The sequence below is a fragment of the Haplochromis burtoni genome, unplaced genomic scaffold (genome assembly GCF_018398535.1).
Source record: "Haplochromis burtoni strain Fernald_Lab_line unplaced genomic scaffold, NCSU_Asbu1 Contig_136, whole genome shotgun sequence".
NCBI classification, from domain to species: Eukaryota; Metazoa; Chordata; class Actinopteri; order Cichliformes; family Cichlidae; genus Haplochromis; species Haplochromis burtoni.
In genome coordinates, this window is record NW_024582497.1 from 938,443 (window position 1) to 955,001 (window position 16,559).

The 16,559-nt window shown below is 42.7% G+C and overlaps 1 protein-coding gene across 10 annotated transcripts in view; it reads right to left on the bottom strand.

Moving 5' to 3' along the window:
- LOC102293975 (adhesion G protein-coupled receptor L3) overlaps positions 1-16,559 on the bottom strand; it is a 274,148-nt gene that overhangs the window by 19,500 nt on the left and 238,089 nt on the right. For all 10 annotated transcript variants that reach the window (XM_042224361.1, XM_042224359.1, XM_042224362.1 and 7 more), the window contains 3 exons: positions 14,005-14,225; positions 7,981-8,047; positions 6,052-6,143 (listed from right to left, as the gene is read on the bottom strand). In XM_042224361.1, coding sequence (XP_042080295.1) covers positions 6,052-6,143; positions 7,981-8,047; positions 14,005-14,225 — 380 coding nt within the window. The remainder of the gene's footprint in view (positions 1-6,051; positions 6,144-7,980; positions 8,048-14,004; positions 14,226-16,559) is intronic.

The following is a 16,559-nucleotide window of genomic DNA, read 5'->3' on the forward strand; positions in this document are numbered from 1 at the left end:
CTACTCTACTCCTCTTCTGAGAAATGTTGCATCTTACCAGTGCCATTCTACAATAACACATCCATCATAATAACGGTAGCTAAAATGAAGAGGAGGGAGGAAAAAAATAGAAGATGAGAAACAGAAAGATGTTAAAGATAAACACGGCATAAGATAAAAAGGCAGGATGTGAGTGCTAATCAAAAAAAAGAAAAGCAAAGAGGGAGAAAGAGATACTCGGTGAAACAGAGATGAAACATTCATATTAAAACAAGGCAGTATGATGAAATCTGAACAAAAAACATGACATCAAGCCATAAAGAGGAACCAAATAGCAGGAAGATGAAACTAAAGAAGGCACAGCTCATTAAGCTAGGCTAAATTGACTTAATTAACCAATGCTATCATGATCATTAAAACCGGCTCACCTTGATAGATCATTAAGGGTAAAAAAGCATTGGATATATATATATATGTATATAAAAGCCCACAGTAGCCTACATCTAATTCCAGTTTTCTGTGTGTGTTCATAGCGTTTTCTAATGGATGTTGGTGTAAAAACCTCATCAGATGAATGACGGCTGACAAAAAGCTTTTTCTTTCTTTTTTTCCGTTTTTTACAAACGGCCAAACACTGCAGAGTGTTTTCGAGTCGGTAAGACTTGGGTTGAGGAGGTCAGTGGGTTGCTACATTTAGGAGAGCGCAGTGTTATAAATCACGTGACACTTAGGACCACAGCAATCAATATTTTTCCTGCAGAACCAACTACACAATGTATCTGGCCTTTGGAAAAATGGCCGATGTACATAAGTGGTCACAAAATATGCTGGCGTCTTACTGAGTAGTAAGTAGTTACCTACTGCAAACTTTAAGATGAACTAAATCACATTGAATCATTTGTTGTATTTACTTTTTAAAGCATTTTCGATCAGTGTTATAGTCAGCGATGTACTTGCTGGTAATCAGCAATCCATTTCCAGGCTGAGCAGGCTAGGCACAGGGTCTGTGTGGGCAGCAGGTGTCCTGCTTGTAGTTCTCCAAATATCTGAAACATGGCACATTTGTGCTTCATAGTAGATGTTCGAGATTGGCCGTGTGCCTCTCCTTACACATACTACGCATATGTCTTGGTGTGAACGTGCAGTAAATGTGCAGAATCTATTGTTTAAGCATGTCGGTTTCTCGAAGCGGATCTGCCTGTGAGCAGAACAAATACTGTGAGCCTACTCCCAACACTCTTCATAAGATTGGGAGGACACAGAAAGAGGCCATATGTTACAACGTTTAAAAGTGAGCTGCCAACACAAATAACAAGAAAATCCTGAAACACTTGGAGAAATGAGGTGGCACTGATTGGCTTTCACCATGAAGCCGCTGCAGGAGGTGTCAAGTTTGGATTAAGTATAGAAACCTCGTTATAGCTTTGACAAAGGATTGCAGAATAAAGAGAAACGAACAAGGTTAGGCTTAGTTAGGTGAACATGCATTAGTCTGCACCAGCAACTTAATTTTGCATTACTAGATGCACTACCCTGTGACACCGCTCATTGGAAATAATTCCCCTAACTCTAACAGCACTGTGCAAATGATATATCAAACCTAACAACAATGCTGTGCGAATGCACGAGGAATTATACGTACATAGAGTCAGTGCTACTGAATGTGTTAGAAATCCAGTTATGCTATAACAGCACAATTATTTGAGACTAATGGATTAATGGATAGTTTTATTTGTCCTTACGAGGAATCTAGGATGCCAGTGATATTCAGTGACTTGCAAAACAACAGTAATGCAAAGTGAGTGGGTCCATAGTTAACTTTTCCCAGTTTTGAGATGAGTAATTGAAGGAAGAATCCATTAAGGGTGGTAAACACAAATTCATTAGTTGGTGAGAGGTTGCAAGACGGTGCCTGCTATTGCTAGGTGAAACTGGTAAAATGGTGCTGCACTGAAAACCTCTTTGTGATTGCTTCAGCTGCTAGCAGATATCCGTGGTCGCCTGTAGTTTGTATTGTAGATGGTTAATGGTCTGCAAACACTCACCAAATATGATACTATGTGGTTATAAAAAGTGGAAGGCAAGCTTTCTTCAAAAGTAAAAGTTGTGTCTCAGGCAACTGCAGCAATCTGCAAGTGACCAAACCAAAAGTCATAAGGAGGTTTTTGGTGCAACACGCTCTTTGTGGCTAATCTCAAACAGTGACAGCCAGCAACGACTCACCAAACCATCAGGGAATACACGCCGCTTCTGTAGCGTAAGCTAGTTGACTGGGATGTCCATTAACAAACACCTGTCAGCTACAAAGCAATGTGCTACAAGCAGATCACTTCCAACTTGGATGGGGCTTTACTCTTCACTCTTAACCAAGCTTAGTACTGATAGCTTAGCATAACTAAGTAGGGTACCTTGTTAACCTTAGCAGATATGTTAGCTAAACCACTGAAAATAGCAACTTCAATAAGTCCTCATAGCATGTAGCAGCTCATGTTTGACATTGCCTTTTAATGCAAAACACCAGAATAAGACTGCTGAGGTTAAACGTAGGAGGAACTGATGTAGGGTAACAGTCGGGAAACACAGCTGCAAATCTAGGCAAATAATTTACTTCGCAGAGTTCACAAAACTAGTCAAAGCTTATTATTGTCCAGGTTACATTTTTTGGCACCGCTAAGAAGCAGCATATAAAAACCACAGCTCTGAGAAATCCTGTAGTGAATTTGTGATATGAAAGCACATTGGCACACTAGGGACTGACGTGGCGGAACCAAAGGCTGCCGTATCGAGCCTGCTGAAGATTGTTTTCTTTTCTTTTCCTTTTTTCTTTTTTTAAATGTGTGTATCACTTGGTTGAGAGGAGCGGGGCAGACAGGGGCCACTGTGCTGAGACAACCGGTGATGTGATGCCATGAAAAAACCGCCACAACACGGCCATAAAGCAGACTAATGTGTCCAGAGTGGCTTAAAAAAAAAAGCGAGGCAGACAGCAAAAACAGAGCAGAGACCCTTATCCATCATAGCATACAGGCAGCAAAACAACTTTACACCATCTGTGCAAAGAGCCTGCCCTGACACCAGGTAGCTGGAGCTTACGTCAAAAGCAATGACCGAAAATGCTATGTCACCCTACAGTGCAAATACAGAAACTTTCTGTGTGCGCATGAAACTTCTACAATCAAGTAATGAAATAATGCAGCTAATGATGAATGAGACTAAAACATGTAAACACTAAAGCAAACTACGGCCTATTATTTTTGAGAAACCAGTGCACATTGACACAAGAGCATGTCTCAACAGGGGTGGGTGTCTTTTTACTATTTATATATACATATATATGAATTATGAGTTCATCTTTTGTGGCAAACATAATTACTGCGTGCAACACAAACACACACTAACAGTGTTGTAATCTCAGGCAGTGGCAGCAGAGGCCCTCATCTATCCTCTGGCGCCATGTGAACATGCAGTTTGATAACCATGTAGGAGCCCGAAGGGAGAACAGGAGGGGAGGTCTGATGTTAGGTACGTTTTGAGCCAGTGACATTTTTCAAGTTTACTTTTAGTCGTCCTGTTGGCTCATTGCTTAATGCAACTTAATAATTTATTATGTCTCTATTGCAAAATATCCTTTTATTCAATTTTCACCAGGCTTTTTTTTTCTCAACACAAATTAAGCATGCACCTTACAAGACAACTTGGCATGTAAGGTCTACTCTAGAAAGAAGTCATAACCCAGGTTATTATACAACATGATTCATTAGCATAAAGCTTTAGACATGTTGCAGGTTTTTTAATGTATTGTGCTTTGTTTTGTTTGTGTGCTTATGCATAATCATAGAGCATGTGTTGGGGCAGGAGCTGCTACATGGCAGTGCAGCGTTAGCATACAGGACTGTATCTGATAAGACTGCCAACTCTGCACCGGTAATACCAACTTGTAGCCTGGTCACAAGTGTTCCCTTGCAAAAACATGTTTTGATTATGATTAAATACATCCCAAACACACAGCTGTGTTATGTATGCAATCTCAGTTGTAATTAACTGTTTGTTATTACGGCCGACTGTTGTCTTGAAACAGATCAGGCAGTGCTTTGAGCTTGGCACTAGCTTAATTGCATGCATGAGCATCAGTCTCAAAAGAGAATAACTGCAGGTTGATCAATAAATTGGCTGTGTTCTCAAAAAATACAGGCGTGTGCTAACAGGAAAAATCACACAAAAAAAGTTTGTGCTTTTGGCGTGATACTTGTTTATTTGCTCTTTTGTACTGTGTGTCTGCTCCTGATCGCACCAATTTCACCGTTTCCAAGCACTCGAACTCCTCCTTAAAAGACTATCTCATTATTTCACTGCAGCATATACAGCTATGGTAAAAAGAAAGTGCAGGCTAAACAACAACATGACATATTGCACTGTGACATTATTTATGTAGCAAAAACTAAGTCATAATGCAGAAGCAGTGTGTGAAAAGCGAAACACACCCCGTGATTCAATATCTTATAGAGCTAAGTTTAGCAGCAATAACTTGAAGCAATCATTTCCTGTGTGACGTCATCAGCCTCTCACACCATTGTGAAAGAACTTTGTTGTTTTGTAGCTGTGCTTCAGTTCATTGAGGTTTGAAGGCATTTGGGGAGGACCTTAAGAGGACTGTTGAGGTCTGGACTTTACTGGATTTTCCCCCCCTCTTTTCAGCCATTATGTTGTAGATTTGCTGCTGTGCCTACTTGCATGAAATGAGCCAATTTTCAGTCATAACATTACACTTTGGTATACAGAGAACTTCATGGTTGACTCAATGAATGCAAGGTTTCCAGGTATTAAATAAAAAATGATAATATGTCATGTTTTGGTGCATCGGATACCCCCGTGTAGGTGTTTTGCATTAATCATAACAATTAATGTCGGTCCAGGTTCAGCATTGCATGTGACCGATGTGCACCCAGGACGAAAAATCCCAAAAATGGGCCGGTTAGGGTCAAGGTTAGGGGTTCGGATGTGATCGTGTTTAGGGTTATGCTAATGGGGTTGGGGTTAAGGTTTTGTGTGTTGGCGTTTCCACGTCGCAAAACTACGACATCACAACAACGTGACTGGTCACTTGCAATGTTGAACCTGGACCAACATCAGCTTTGATGATCCAGGAACAACACCAACGCACAGATATCAGATCATGCATCATATTTTATATTTTATCTGAGGTTGCATTTAGCTAATGTAATGATTAGATTACTTGTGATTATGTCCGTATGCACGACTACTGAAAGTAACAGATACAGTGAATTTGTCCTGCATTAAAGACATTTTATATCATATTTGAATAGAAATATTTTTCCACCTTGGCCCTAGTTGCCTTTGCAACACCGTCATTCATCTCACCTGCAGACTAAGTGTTTTACCAGCAAAGAAAATCTTCACCTTTGTTATAGTCATAATTGTCCCAGAAGCTTTTACATTATCTGAAAGCAGCCAGGCATAAGAGGATAAACAGACTGAAACACACATAACACACACACAAAATGAATATTCATCTACGGCGTGTTGACACCAAGATAACACCGGGTCGGGCCTGTCAGATTGTCTCCTGGCCTTTTCCTGCGCAGACAACAGTTTTCTTCAGATAATGATGGAGACGCAGCAGAATACCTGTTTGATTTTAACCCCATCTGACACAACCTTTCAATGTAATGGGAGGTGCTTACCTTGTAAGCTCAGCTTTCCGCACCCTTGGGTTGGGTGTTCGCAACCTTAAGTGCTTTTAATGAGGTTTTGAAATATCAAAAGGTGGAGGCAAGGCAAAGGGAACTGCTCGGAAACAGAGCCTTGAATACAAAGTACCACACAAAAGTTGCTCTTTAACCAGGGGTTCATTAAACCGAAGGAAACGGGTGGAAAAAGTCAACTCGAGACGACTCATACGAGACACAATCGAGCTGTCAGTGAAAAAGCACGTTTGGTCGGAAGCGAGCCGAGCACGCTCACATGGAAACATTGTTTCCCTCCTGTAAAAAAACAAGCAGTGCTATTTCTGGGAGACTCTAATGGATATCTGGGTGATCTGAGTGCTCTTACTTGATGTTGTCCAGGCAACCAGAGTCTGGTTTCAAGATGGCTGTGTGATGGAACATCTTGTAGAGAGCGATGCCCAGAAAGATCACGTTGAGCTGGAAGAGAGAAACAGACGGATTTTTACGGGGGCAAGGAGAAGGGAAAGCGAGAGAGGCAGAGAAGAATGGGAACAAAGCCTGTGTGTTTCCTGTTACTGGTCCATTCATTTTAAATCAGGGCACTTTGTAGCACAAAGCTGGAACAGTGCGGCCAGACTCGGTTTCCCACTTTGCCAAACAGAGCGCAAAATCCTATGAAACCTCTATCGGACTAAACAGGGATCGGTGAGACGAGGCAGCTGCACAGTTGCACGGCGGAGCCTTTCATCTGACTTATTCACACTTGTCTCATCATATTCACACTTACAGGCAGCCATGGGGAATTACCGTCCTTTCCTCTTTGCATTTGGAAAAATAAATAAATGAAATTTGTGCAAACGAGAAAACTTTGAGCCTTTACGGCATCGCAAGCTGCGGCAGACTTCAATGGTTATTCTTACTTCCTGTTTTTCCCGTTTCTGTTCAAAAAGCAGACAAGTAAATAAAACTTAAAAAGAAAGTCAAGCACATCTCAGCGAGTTGAACTTTTGCTCCCGTGTTTGTCAAACACGCTGTGATTACAGAGGGAAATTAATTGGCGGTCTTATATCCGACTGCTCGATTTAAAAAAAACAAAACCCCCACATTAAGCAGACCGACTCTGGTCTGTCTCTTCATTCGCATTTTCTCTGTTGAGTCAGAACAATAATAAGAAAATGAGTCAGTTCTGGTCATGTGGGTTTGCTAAGAATGGCTCCCTCCAAATTACAGCAATTAGGTGGATTTCATTGGCGATTTGCAGGTAGCGTTCAAGCTGACGTAAGACGAGGAGAATTAAAAATTGCACCTTTGTCCAAACACTCGCCAAATTTTCAGGGGCAGAACTGGAAGCGAGCAGAGGCCTTCTCTCCAACGAGATGGATATTCTTGTTTGTAAATCGGAGAGAGAAAGGAGTGAGTCATGAGGCACGCAGAGATGCATTGTGAATGATTACGCCAAACTGGAGCGTGAAAGTGAATTATGCATGTTTGGATTTGACAGCCAGATCGCGGCTGGGCAGCGAGAGATGCGTTTCTCGGGAAATAATCCTATTGGACAAGCATATTGTGACTTCTTTTTTTTTCTTTGTTGTTAAAGATATCTATAAGTTTTGTGCCAATGCCGGATATTTAGCGTCATGGCTGACTGGTGTTTTTGGAAAATTAGGAGCGCATCTCCTGGTGACAAAGCAGTATTTTAGTGCTCGGCATTAGTGTAAATACTGAGATGAATGCGGGTCTTACATCAGATTTGGATCAATAAATGAGCTGTTTTATTGGGAGAAAATGAGGCCCTGTCCTAGTTGGGAAAGGCACAAAAAGCGTGTGTGTGTGTGCTTGCATACCACATACTGTACGCATCTATGTCCGGGGCTGAGTGTGTGCCTGCGAGGAAGAGATGGTTGGGGAAAAAAAAGGTAGTGGAGTAGGACTTGGAACGGGAACAAAATCAATCATAATCGCAGTGCGGATTACTCCAGCGCTGCATACTGAGCAGAGTTCGCTCTCTTTGTCCCTCTCCCTCTATCGCTCTGTATCTCACTCCCCCCCACTCCCCCCCAAAATCGTCTCAGCCGGCGACTGCGGCAGGGTGACAAACTCCAATATATTCTCTACACCCCTCATTCGTTTTTCTGGACGGCTCCGTGCCCGGCGGTGGCATGTATGCTCAACCGGGCAGAGAGAAGAGGGCGATGGGAGCTAGGAAAAAAAAAATTTAAAAGGGATCTCTGTGGACCATTTAAGCGACGACCCGCAGGCTAAGTAGGGTTAATGAGCAGAGGGGGGAGAGGTAAGGAGGGTTCGTGACGCTTACCATAATTATCAAGGTTGCTGGTCCTATGAAACTCCAAATGAAGTAGGTGTCCAGGCGAAGCCAGCAACTGAAAGAGACAGAAATAAGGTGAGCGGTGAGGGGGATTTGAAGTAAGAGAGAGGACGGGTGAATATGAGTTGAGTGGGCGGTTGGGGGGGATTTGAGGTTATAGCCCTATGCTCCTGCGCAGAGGATATACATCAAGTGGGAGTCTGAGAGTGACACAGAGGAATGGGTACTTCAAATCACAGATTGCCGCAAGTGGCCTAAAGAATTACGAGCACTGGAATTCGGAGGAAAGGGGAGCTTTCAGTGCCAGTGACAGCCATAACGATGTCCTTTCATTGCCAAAACATGTGCACAATTCAAAGTGAGAAAAGTCACGAACACGTTATGGATAAACCCGCCAAGGAAGGTTGGAAACTACCAGAGTTTAGTTCTTTTCTTGTTCCACTCTGATTAAATCGCCATTAAGGATGATAATATATGGAGATTTAATTAGTTCTCAATTGAATCCTAACTGTATCACTCCAAAGGAATTGGATTGACCTTGACCCCGACAGACACGGCCGCACGCACGATCCTGAAGCTCTCAACAAAGTGCCTTACGTGTTCGTGTTAAACCGCGGCGACTCCGTGCGGGACTGTTATAATTATGTCAATAATGAGATAAAGCTCTTTTCCGACCCCACGCTTCACATCAAAACATTGCGGGAAGTCAATCGTCCTCTCGGCTGAAGAGAACCGAACACGGAGCAGGAGCAGAAGGTGACAGCGCTCCTTAAAAATGGCAAAAGAAAAGATACAGGAAAAAAAAAAAACATGATTCATGACCTGTGGTTGAATTATTAATCTTTTAATCTCCGCTGCAGCAGCAGATAGACGGCTCCATTTTTGGCCACTGCAAAATTACAGTCCATACAGCACTGTTGTCATTCGGGCTGACGGGGAGGGGAAAATGGAAGCGGCCGAGAATTCGTTTCAAATCCATTGAAGGTTGAGGTGAAAAATACACTTAAAAAAATGTTTTTTTGTTTTCTTATATGGAGCGAAGGCGATGTCAAAGTCCGTTTTTAGTTTTTCATCCAAAAAACCCCCCAAAATTGAGCATCTACAGTATTTACAGCAGTGCCCACAGATTTAGCTGCCACTTTGTGCGCATTTCTTTTTTCTTCCTGTCTGAAAAAAATTAAATAAATATATCCGCAGACAATACTTTGAAACAAGAGAAAATACTGTATAACAAGTGACAGGACAAAAATCGACTGCTCCTTTGCTATTACCGGGACTTGATATGTCTCCCCTTCGCTCGTATCAATGGATGCGACGAGGCATCACAGAAAAACACATATGGACAGATAAAGCGGCGAGCAAACAAAAGCCCAACAACACACGGAGAACTCTGGCAGCTCATCAAAGCGCACGCTCTGAATGACTCTGTTATAAATTAAACTGAAGCTTCCATTGTTCCTTTCGCCTTCTTCTTCAGATCATAGAACGATTTAAAGACTCGGTAGGCGGCAGGAGCTGCAGGCTGTCATTTTGTTTTTGTTTTTTCCTTCCCTTTCCTCCTCTTACCTATCCTTCTCCACTTATGTCATGCTCGTGTTAGGCTTTCGGAGCAGTTTTATCTTCCCCTCCTGGTGTGCTAGTTTTTGCACTACTCCTACAGTAAGTGAGCAATAACAAACAAACACAAAAAAGTGCCGGTGCGCCATTTAAAAAATAACCCATGTTCATGCCAACAGCCTGTTCTGTTGCCACGCCGTCCTTAGAGTCAAGGAGCCTTACTCTTATTCCCTGCAGCAGGGACAGTAAGCCAATGACCAAACAGGTGAGAAAAGGCATGTGAGATACGTAGGCTAAGAAGATGAGTCAAATCATCTCTTCAGTGTGAAGTTCTGCAGCACTTTTTGCCTCAAAGAGTGATCTGTAACTTTCTGGAGTCAACAGACCTCCCACCGCGTCCAAATCACATGACCTACTTAAAATAAGCTTAACTAATATAAGCAGCTGAGCTGAATCCTAACAGTGCAGTTATGTTGTTTTTATATGCAATTTGATGCATAGAAGAACCACAAAAACAGATAAAATCAACACTTACGTTGCCTACGTTGTGGACACGTTACGCTAAATACTAAAGAAGCTCTTTATATATTTTAAGATTTGATAATGAAACCATTAAACCAGGGGTGTCAAACTCCAGGCCTCGAGGGCCGGTGTCCTGCAGGTTTTAGATGTGTCCTCGATCCAACACAGCTGATTTAAATGGCTAAATGACCTCCTCAACATGTCTTGAAGTTCTCCAGAAGTCTGGTAATGAACTAGTGTGTTGACCCAGGGTGAGATCTAAAGCCTGCAGGACACCGGCCCTCAAGGCCCCCTGTGTTAAACTATTTCAAATAATACATATAAAAGCAAAGCTGCTCTGAATCAGACAGTGTTATGTGCTTTGGATCATCTCAACAGATATTTGGGTTTCAAATATTTGTTTTAATTTGATATTAAGGAGCACCGTTTGCTACCAGTTGGTTGGTGTTAATGGGGTTAGTTTATTTTCAATTTGATGCCACAAATTTAGGCCAGCAGTATCGAGCTATCAAGAAACTAACTTTTCTATTTAAAAAAAAAAAAAAAGGTACCTCATGAAGACGTGCAATTTTCTTTGTGAAAAAAAAATACAGAAACACATGTAGGGGAGTTTACTTTGTGCCGTCGATGTTATGTAAGCTGCCTTTGGCTGCAGATGGATTTGCATGTTTGCCACACGTTATACAACGGATACCCTTCCTGATGCAACCCTCCCAATTATCTAGCCTTGGGATGGGAGTGGGAGTTGCGACTCTCTGATTTTCAGATTTAAATCGCTGATCTTTTGCATGCAAGACAAACGTATCATTTACTACACCACGGAGCTCCTCGTATGGTCCGTGTGAAGTACATATAACAAAGTCTAAGCAAACCCTTCCACTTCCAGTTCTAGGTAAGCTAGCCTCATGTACCTTTTTCACTGGCACCCTGACATTGTTAACAACACAACAACAAAAAAATAAGCTGAAATAATTAATAATAAAGGCACTGGATTGGGCCATATTTGAGGCCAGATTAAGGCCCCGCTCACGATGTTTAACCTTTTTTCTGCACGTCCAATGGGATGAAAACGATTAACCAACTACTGTATGTAGATTACTGAATTACTTTAGCTAAGCACTGAGTCTACCCCTTAAATTTCGAGGTGGTGTGATGTATTACTTTCATTAAACTGGAGAAATCACACAGACTCGTGTCCTTATTTGCTGACCATTAAAGCAGCCTCCCTGGACGAGAGGAGGGTTAACGTCTTGCTCAAGGGCACATTTGGAGAGTAATTGCTCAAGAAGCTGGATGGAAACCCTACTCAGATCAGCTTTTCCTTTTCAATCTTGGACAGCTAGAATTCAAAAGCTAGCTTGACCTTCAGGCTGCTGTAGCGCTTTTTTTTTTTTGCATGTGTTGAGTTAATATGAATCGCTCGAGATCGCTTCATTCATCTGCGGCGCCTGGTTCACAGCAACTTGTTGGATATCTCGACTCAAACGACACCACCCACGATAATGCCACCGCGGTACCAAAAATCAATTTGCAGCAGGACCACGCGCCGCCCCCCACCTCCTGATCTTCGCCACGTGTCGCGCCTCGTCCCTTCCCCTCATCCTTCAATGGCTGCGTATAATTGTTCCACCGGTGGCAGGCTTTAATTATTCACATGATGCCAAGGCTCAGGCGGTGGCAGCTATCGCCTCATCCATCACTAAGAACTATTGCTCCGCCAATCCACAAATGCGCCGTCTACCAGTTGCTTATGTGTGGAAGCCTATGTGTGCGAGCCGTTTATGATAAACATCAGAGAAGCAAACTGCTGATGCTGGTCTTCATTATTTTCAGATCGGTTTGAGATTAACTGAGAGGAATGGAGAGTGATCCTCCGCTTGGCACCGCTTTATAGACCGTGCTGCATTTCAGAGAGAAGAGCCAGGGAACCGTATCTTCTGCAGCTCGTGAAGGAAAACACAAAACGGGAGTCTTCGTCACTCCTCATCATTTTGTTAATCTCCTCTCTCTCTGCCAGTCTCCATGTTCACACTCCCTCTCGCCTCCCCGCTGAACCTTTCTCGTCCTCTTTGGTAATTTCGCTTAAGACGCCAACTACAACAGCTCGCCGTTTGCTCGGCTGAACTTTCCCAGAGTTAGCATTTTTTCACTGTCAAAACAATGTCCATTCAGCAAAAAAAGGGGAAACGCACTCAGCTTAAGTAACAGCTGAGGGATGAGTGATAGCTATTGGAGTGTCATCTGTGAGATTATTAAAGCTCTTCAAACCAGCGCAAACACATACAAGGTGCTGGCAGTGTTTTTCATCACAGTCAGTCTCCTCATATAGCGCTTTCATCGTTTCTTCAGGTTAGCGTTAGCGCGGTATTGGATCCAACATGCAGCATGAACATGTGGAAATGTTCTATATTGTGGGTTTTCACCTAGAAAACGTTGGGGGAGTCATAACAGATACAATAATTCACCAAAAGGAACTGACAAAAAAAATGATGCATAGATAAAAAGAAATAAAAAATATCCCAAGGCTTTGATCCCTGGTATAGAAAATTGGCTTTTGATAGAGGCTTCTTGATGGAAAAGCCATCAAGAAGATCAGAGGCCCTGATATAAGCATTTTGGCCAGCTTCTTCTAGTTCTTTTTCCTTTTTTGGAGCCACATATTTGGAAGAGAGGATGGAGTTAGCAGCAAAGGCTGCCAAGCTTGGTTAGCAAGTCATACCTGTTAATCAGTGCAAGTCAAAGACTTAAAATAACATTTCACTCACTTTTGGATGGGCTGTTAGTAGATTTAACCGTCCAGCAGGCTACATCTAAAAGGCTTAAAAAACCAACAACACCAGACCAACAGGGTCTAGTTGAATTATATAAGTTGACCATATCTCCTTGTGTCTGTGCGGGGTTTCTCTGGGTGCCCCTGCCTCCTCTCACAATGGCAATTTTGTTTATATAGGGCATTAAATTATATGTAAACTCATATAATGTAAACTATGTAAAAGCTTAACACAGAAGATAAACATAAAAACTACTGCATGAGAGCTACTGAGTGCAGGCCTGTGTGAACAAGAAGGTCTGTATTTGAATGTTGGCAGAGGTGTAATTGATCTCAGGTCAGCAGCTTGTTTTAAAGAACAGGACCACTGATGACCTGAGAGGTCAAACAGCGAACTTCAAGAATGTGGTGGAGGGGCAGACAAGTCCAAATACATGCAGTTAGTGGGGGTTGGTTAATAGGTTCATACAGGTTTGATTTTGAGTTGTCTGCCTCTGTGTGTTAGTTCTGTGACAGAGTGGCAACCGGTCCGGGGCATTCCCCGCCTCTCACCCTATGACAACTGGGATAGGCTCCACTGGATTGGCTTGGATAAGCGGGAGAAACAAGAGGAGGATAGATGGAAATACTCACTGCACATGATATACAGCCGTCATATTATGGAGGAAATTAGCTATAGAGCTCAAACCCATTTTGTCTACGATGTAAAATCAAGTGTTTCCCATGTCAAGTTCTGGATTTTATGGGTCGAGTAACTTTGGAAACGACACTTTTTGGCTTCATTTTTCAGCCCCGGAGGTTTTACGGCTTGGAAAACACCCACATCTGTCATGCCTCTAGTGTAAAAATGAGTCTTTGTATTAAGAGCTGCAGTAGTTTTAAAGCTTAACATTAAATAAAATTGCAAAATACACTGATCTGGATGTGTAATGGGTTTTATTTTTATATTGATTTTATCCCCAGAAAGACCTGCAGAATATTGCCCTCTCTTAGAAGCTGCCCATATACAATAAATGATTAAATCCAAGCAAGAGTATTTTCCATTATGGTCTTAAACAGATGTCAAAATATTATCTTTGTGGGAATTTCGTAAAGAAAGAAAATCCAATTCATCTGAAGAAATGTGGCAGTTTTGCTCACACGCTCGCTCCACATGTACTCACACTCGGTCGGTGCCGTAGCTGCGGTAGTCCACCGCAGCTGAAACGGCCACAATTAGCGCTGGGACCCCGTAGCCCACCAGATAGAAGTAGCGTCGCCGTGAGTGCTCGCTCTCAAACACCTCCACCAGCATGATGTAGAGCTGCACGCCCTCTAGGAACATCCACGTGAACGCTGCCAGGAAGAAGAAGTGGAGGAGGGCGGCGAAAACAGCACACGCAATCTGGGAAGGTTTAGTGGTGACAGAGAGAAAGAGAGAGCGGTAAATAGGAAATGGAAAAAACAAAACAAAAAAAATCAGACAAGCTTCACTCGCTCTTGGCTGTTTTACCAATTTCCTGAAAGATTTAAATGTCACGCTGCAAGGCACAGCAACTGTGGCAAGGTGTGCCGGCAAACGAGCAGCGTTTTTTGACCTCTCCGTGCTCGTACCTTTCTAACAATTAGCATTGCTAAGCTTTGTTTGGCTGAAGTGACTGGATGTTTGCCTGTGTGACTGGCAGAGGAAACGCTGCAGCTACTGAGCCCATGTGCTCTTGTTTGCTGCAGCTGGCATGGATGAAAGAGAGATATGAGGGAGTGAAGTCAGCAGTCCAAGAGCCATTTGAAGCAACGCTATGGCCAGGTACGAGCAGATAATGTGCTTCCAAACTTTCCGAGCTGACAAGAGAGCTGTCCGGACCAGATGTGGAAGGCATAGATTGTCATTCGCATGTATGCACACGCCCACGCGCTTCTTAACAATAATAAGATACAGTACTTACATGGACTCATCTAATCATTGGCACAGTTGACCATAACTAGTGTATTTTGTCACTGAAATGGATTCAATTAAATTACTAAAAGGTTGAGTGGACATTAATTGCGGTCCAGGAGAGCGATCCTACAGCTGAGCTGTGAATCGTGCCCATAAAATGTTATAGAAGCAGGGGGGGGGGGCTAAAAGCATTATCTTCAACTTCACAGGGAGTTGAGCTAAACTAGGAGGCTTATTTTAGTTCTGATAGCTTTAATGATATTTAAAGAGCAAAATATCAATCTGCTTTGATTGCTCGAGGCTAGAAAGTAAAGGCACTTCCTTTCTTTCTCTGCGAGACATCATCATTTTTCTGCACTTGTAACCCAGCCGTGAACTAGCATGGGAGGACGGGCTATTATGATAAAAACAATGACAATAAATAGATCAAATTATTACGAAGACTGTTTGCAATAATGTGCATTCCAGTGTCTGTGCCCCAGGAACGCAAAGCTAACTGTGTACTCTGCCTCATTAGCAAGTAGAAATGCCGTGATTGCGAGAAGCTGTGGGAGGAAATTAAAAAAAATCCCTCTGCCAACCTGTACACGTGTAATGACTCTGCATTTGTCTCCCGTATGAGTGTCGAGAACACACGCACACTTGAAGATGACTGTACAGTGACAGCAAGCCTCCACCTGCTACCCCAGCTGAGCTCTTGAGGAAAGTAATGCCATCCAAACTACAGTTATTATACTAGGAGGAGGTTTAGTGCATTGAACAGCTTAATCCAGATTAGTCTGAAGTGTTTGCAAATTGAAAAACTGCAACAGGAGGCTGGTTGTGGGGGTGAATGGATGAATTCACGCTGGCGAATGCATATAATATAACAGCGATCGAGATATGAGAATGTGACAGCGAGTTGGCAGGTGTTGCTGTGCGAGTATGTGAGTGCACTTTCAAGTATGTGTTTGCTTCGGCACAACCATAGGTGGGAGCATTTGTTGAATAAGAAGCATCCGATTCTTTTATTTCGCTGTTTCGTCTCACCGAGCCCGGCAGAGGCTGAAGAGTCCGCGGCCACTGACACTCGCTGGGAAGCAGCACTCACAGCACCACAGGACGCCAAAGGTTATATTTTCTCAAAACATTTTAGGCTCTTAAAACTGGGAAGAAGACAGTGGACGTACCTCACAGGCGATTCATCGAGGCAATTTAAATGCATCGCTCTGGTTTTACAATAAAAAGAGTGGCTTTTAGCTGTTTGAATCACTTTTACCTGAATGCCTCCATGGACTAGGAGATGGCAGACACATTCGCATCAGGCAGGTTTTCCACTTTTAAAGGTACGTCTATCGGCATATTTAAAACCGATATACTGAGGAAACTGGTTTCAGTGTTTGAGGAATTAGATGACCTTTTGTTCATAAGAAATTCTGGGAACAACAACACCAACAGTCATCTCAGCGTGATTTATACTGTAAGGCAAATATTCCAGAGAAAGCACTTGGCGAGAGGTGGGGAGGAAGAACTTCCTTTAACAGGAAGAGACATCTAAGAGAACAAGAATGAGGGAAGAGCAGGCATTTGATGTTGCACCTCAGTGCTTCAGTGATAATGTGAAGTATCAGTCGTAAGAGTTCATGTCCGCAGAAACACACTGGTTTTGAGCCACCCTTCATTTCTTTATATTTTACAAGGAAAATGGGAAATGGCTGAAGTGACTTACTGAAACATACATGGAAATATAACATACAAGGCAAAAGCAGAGTCTATAACTCTGCTTTTGCCATACCAGCCATACCAGATATTGACTTCTGA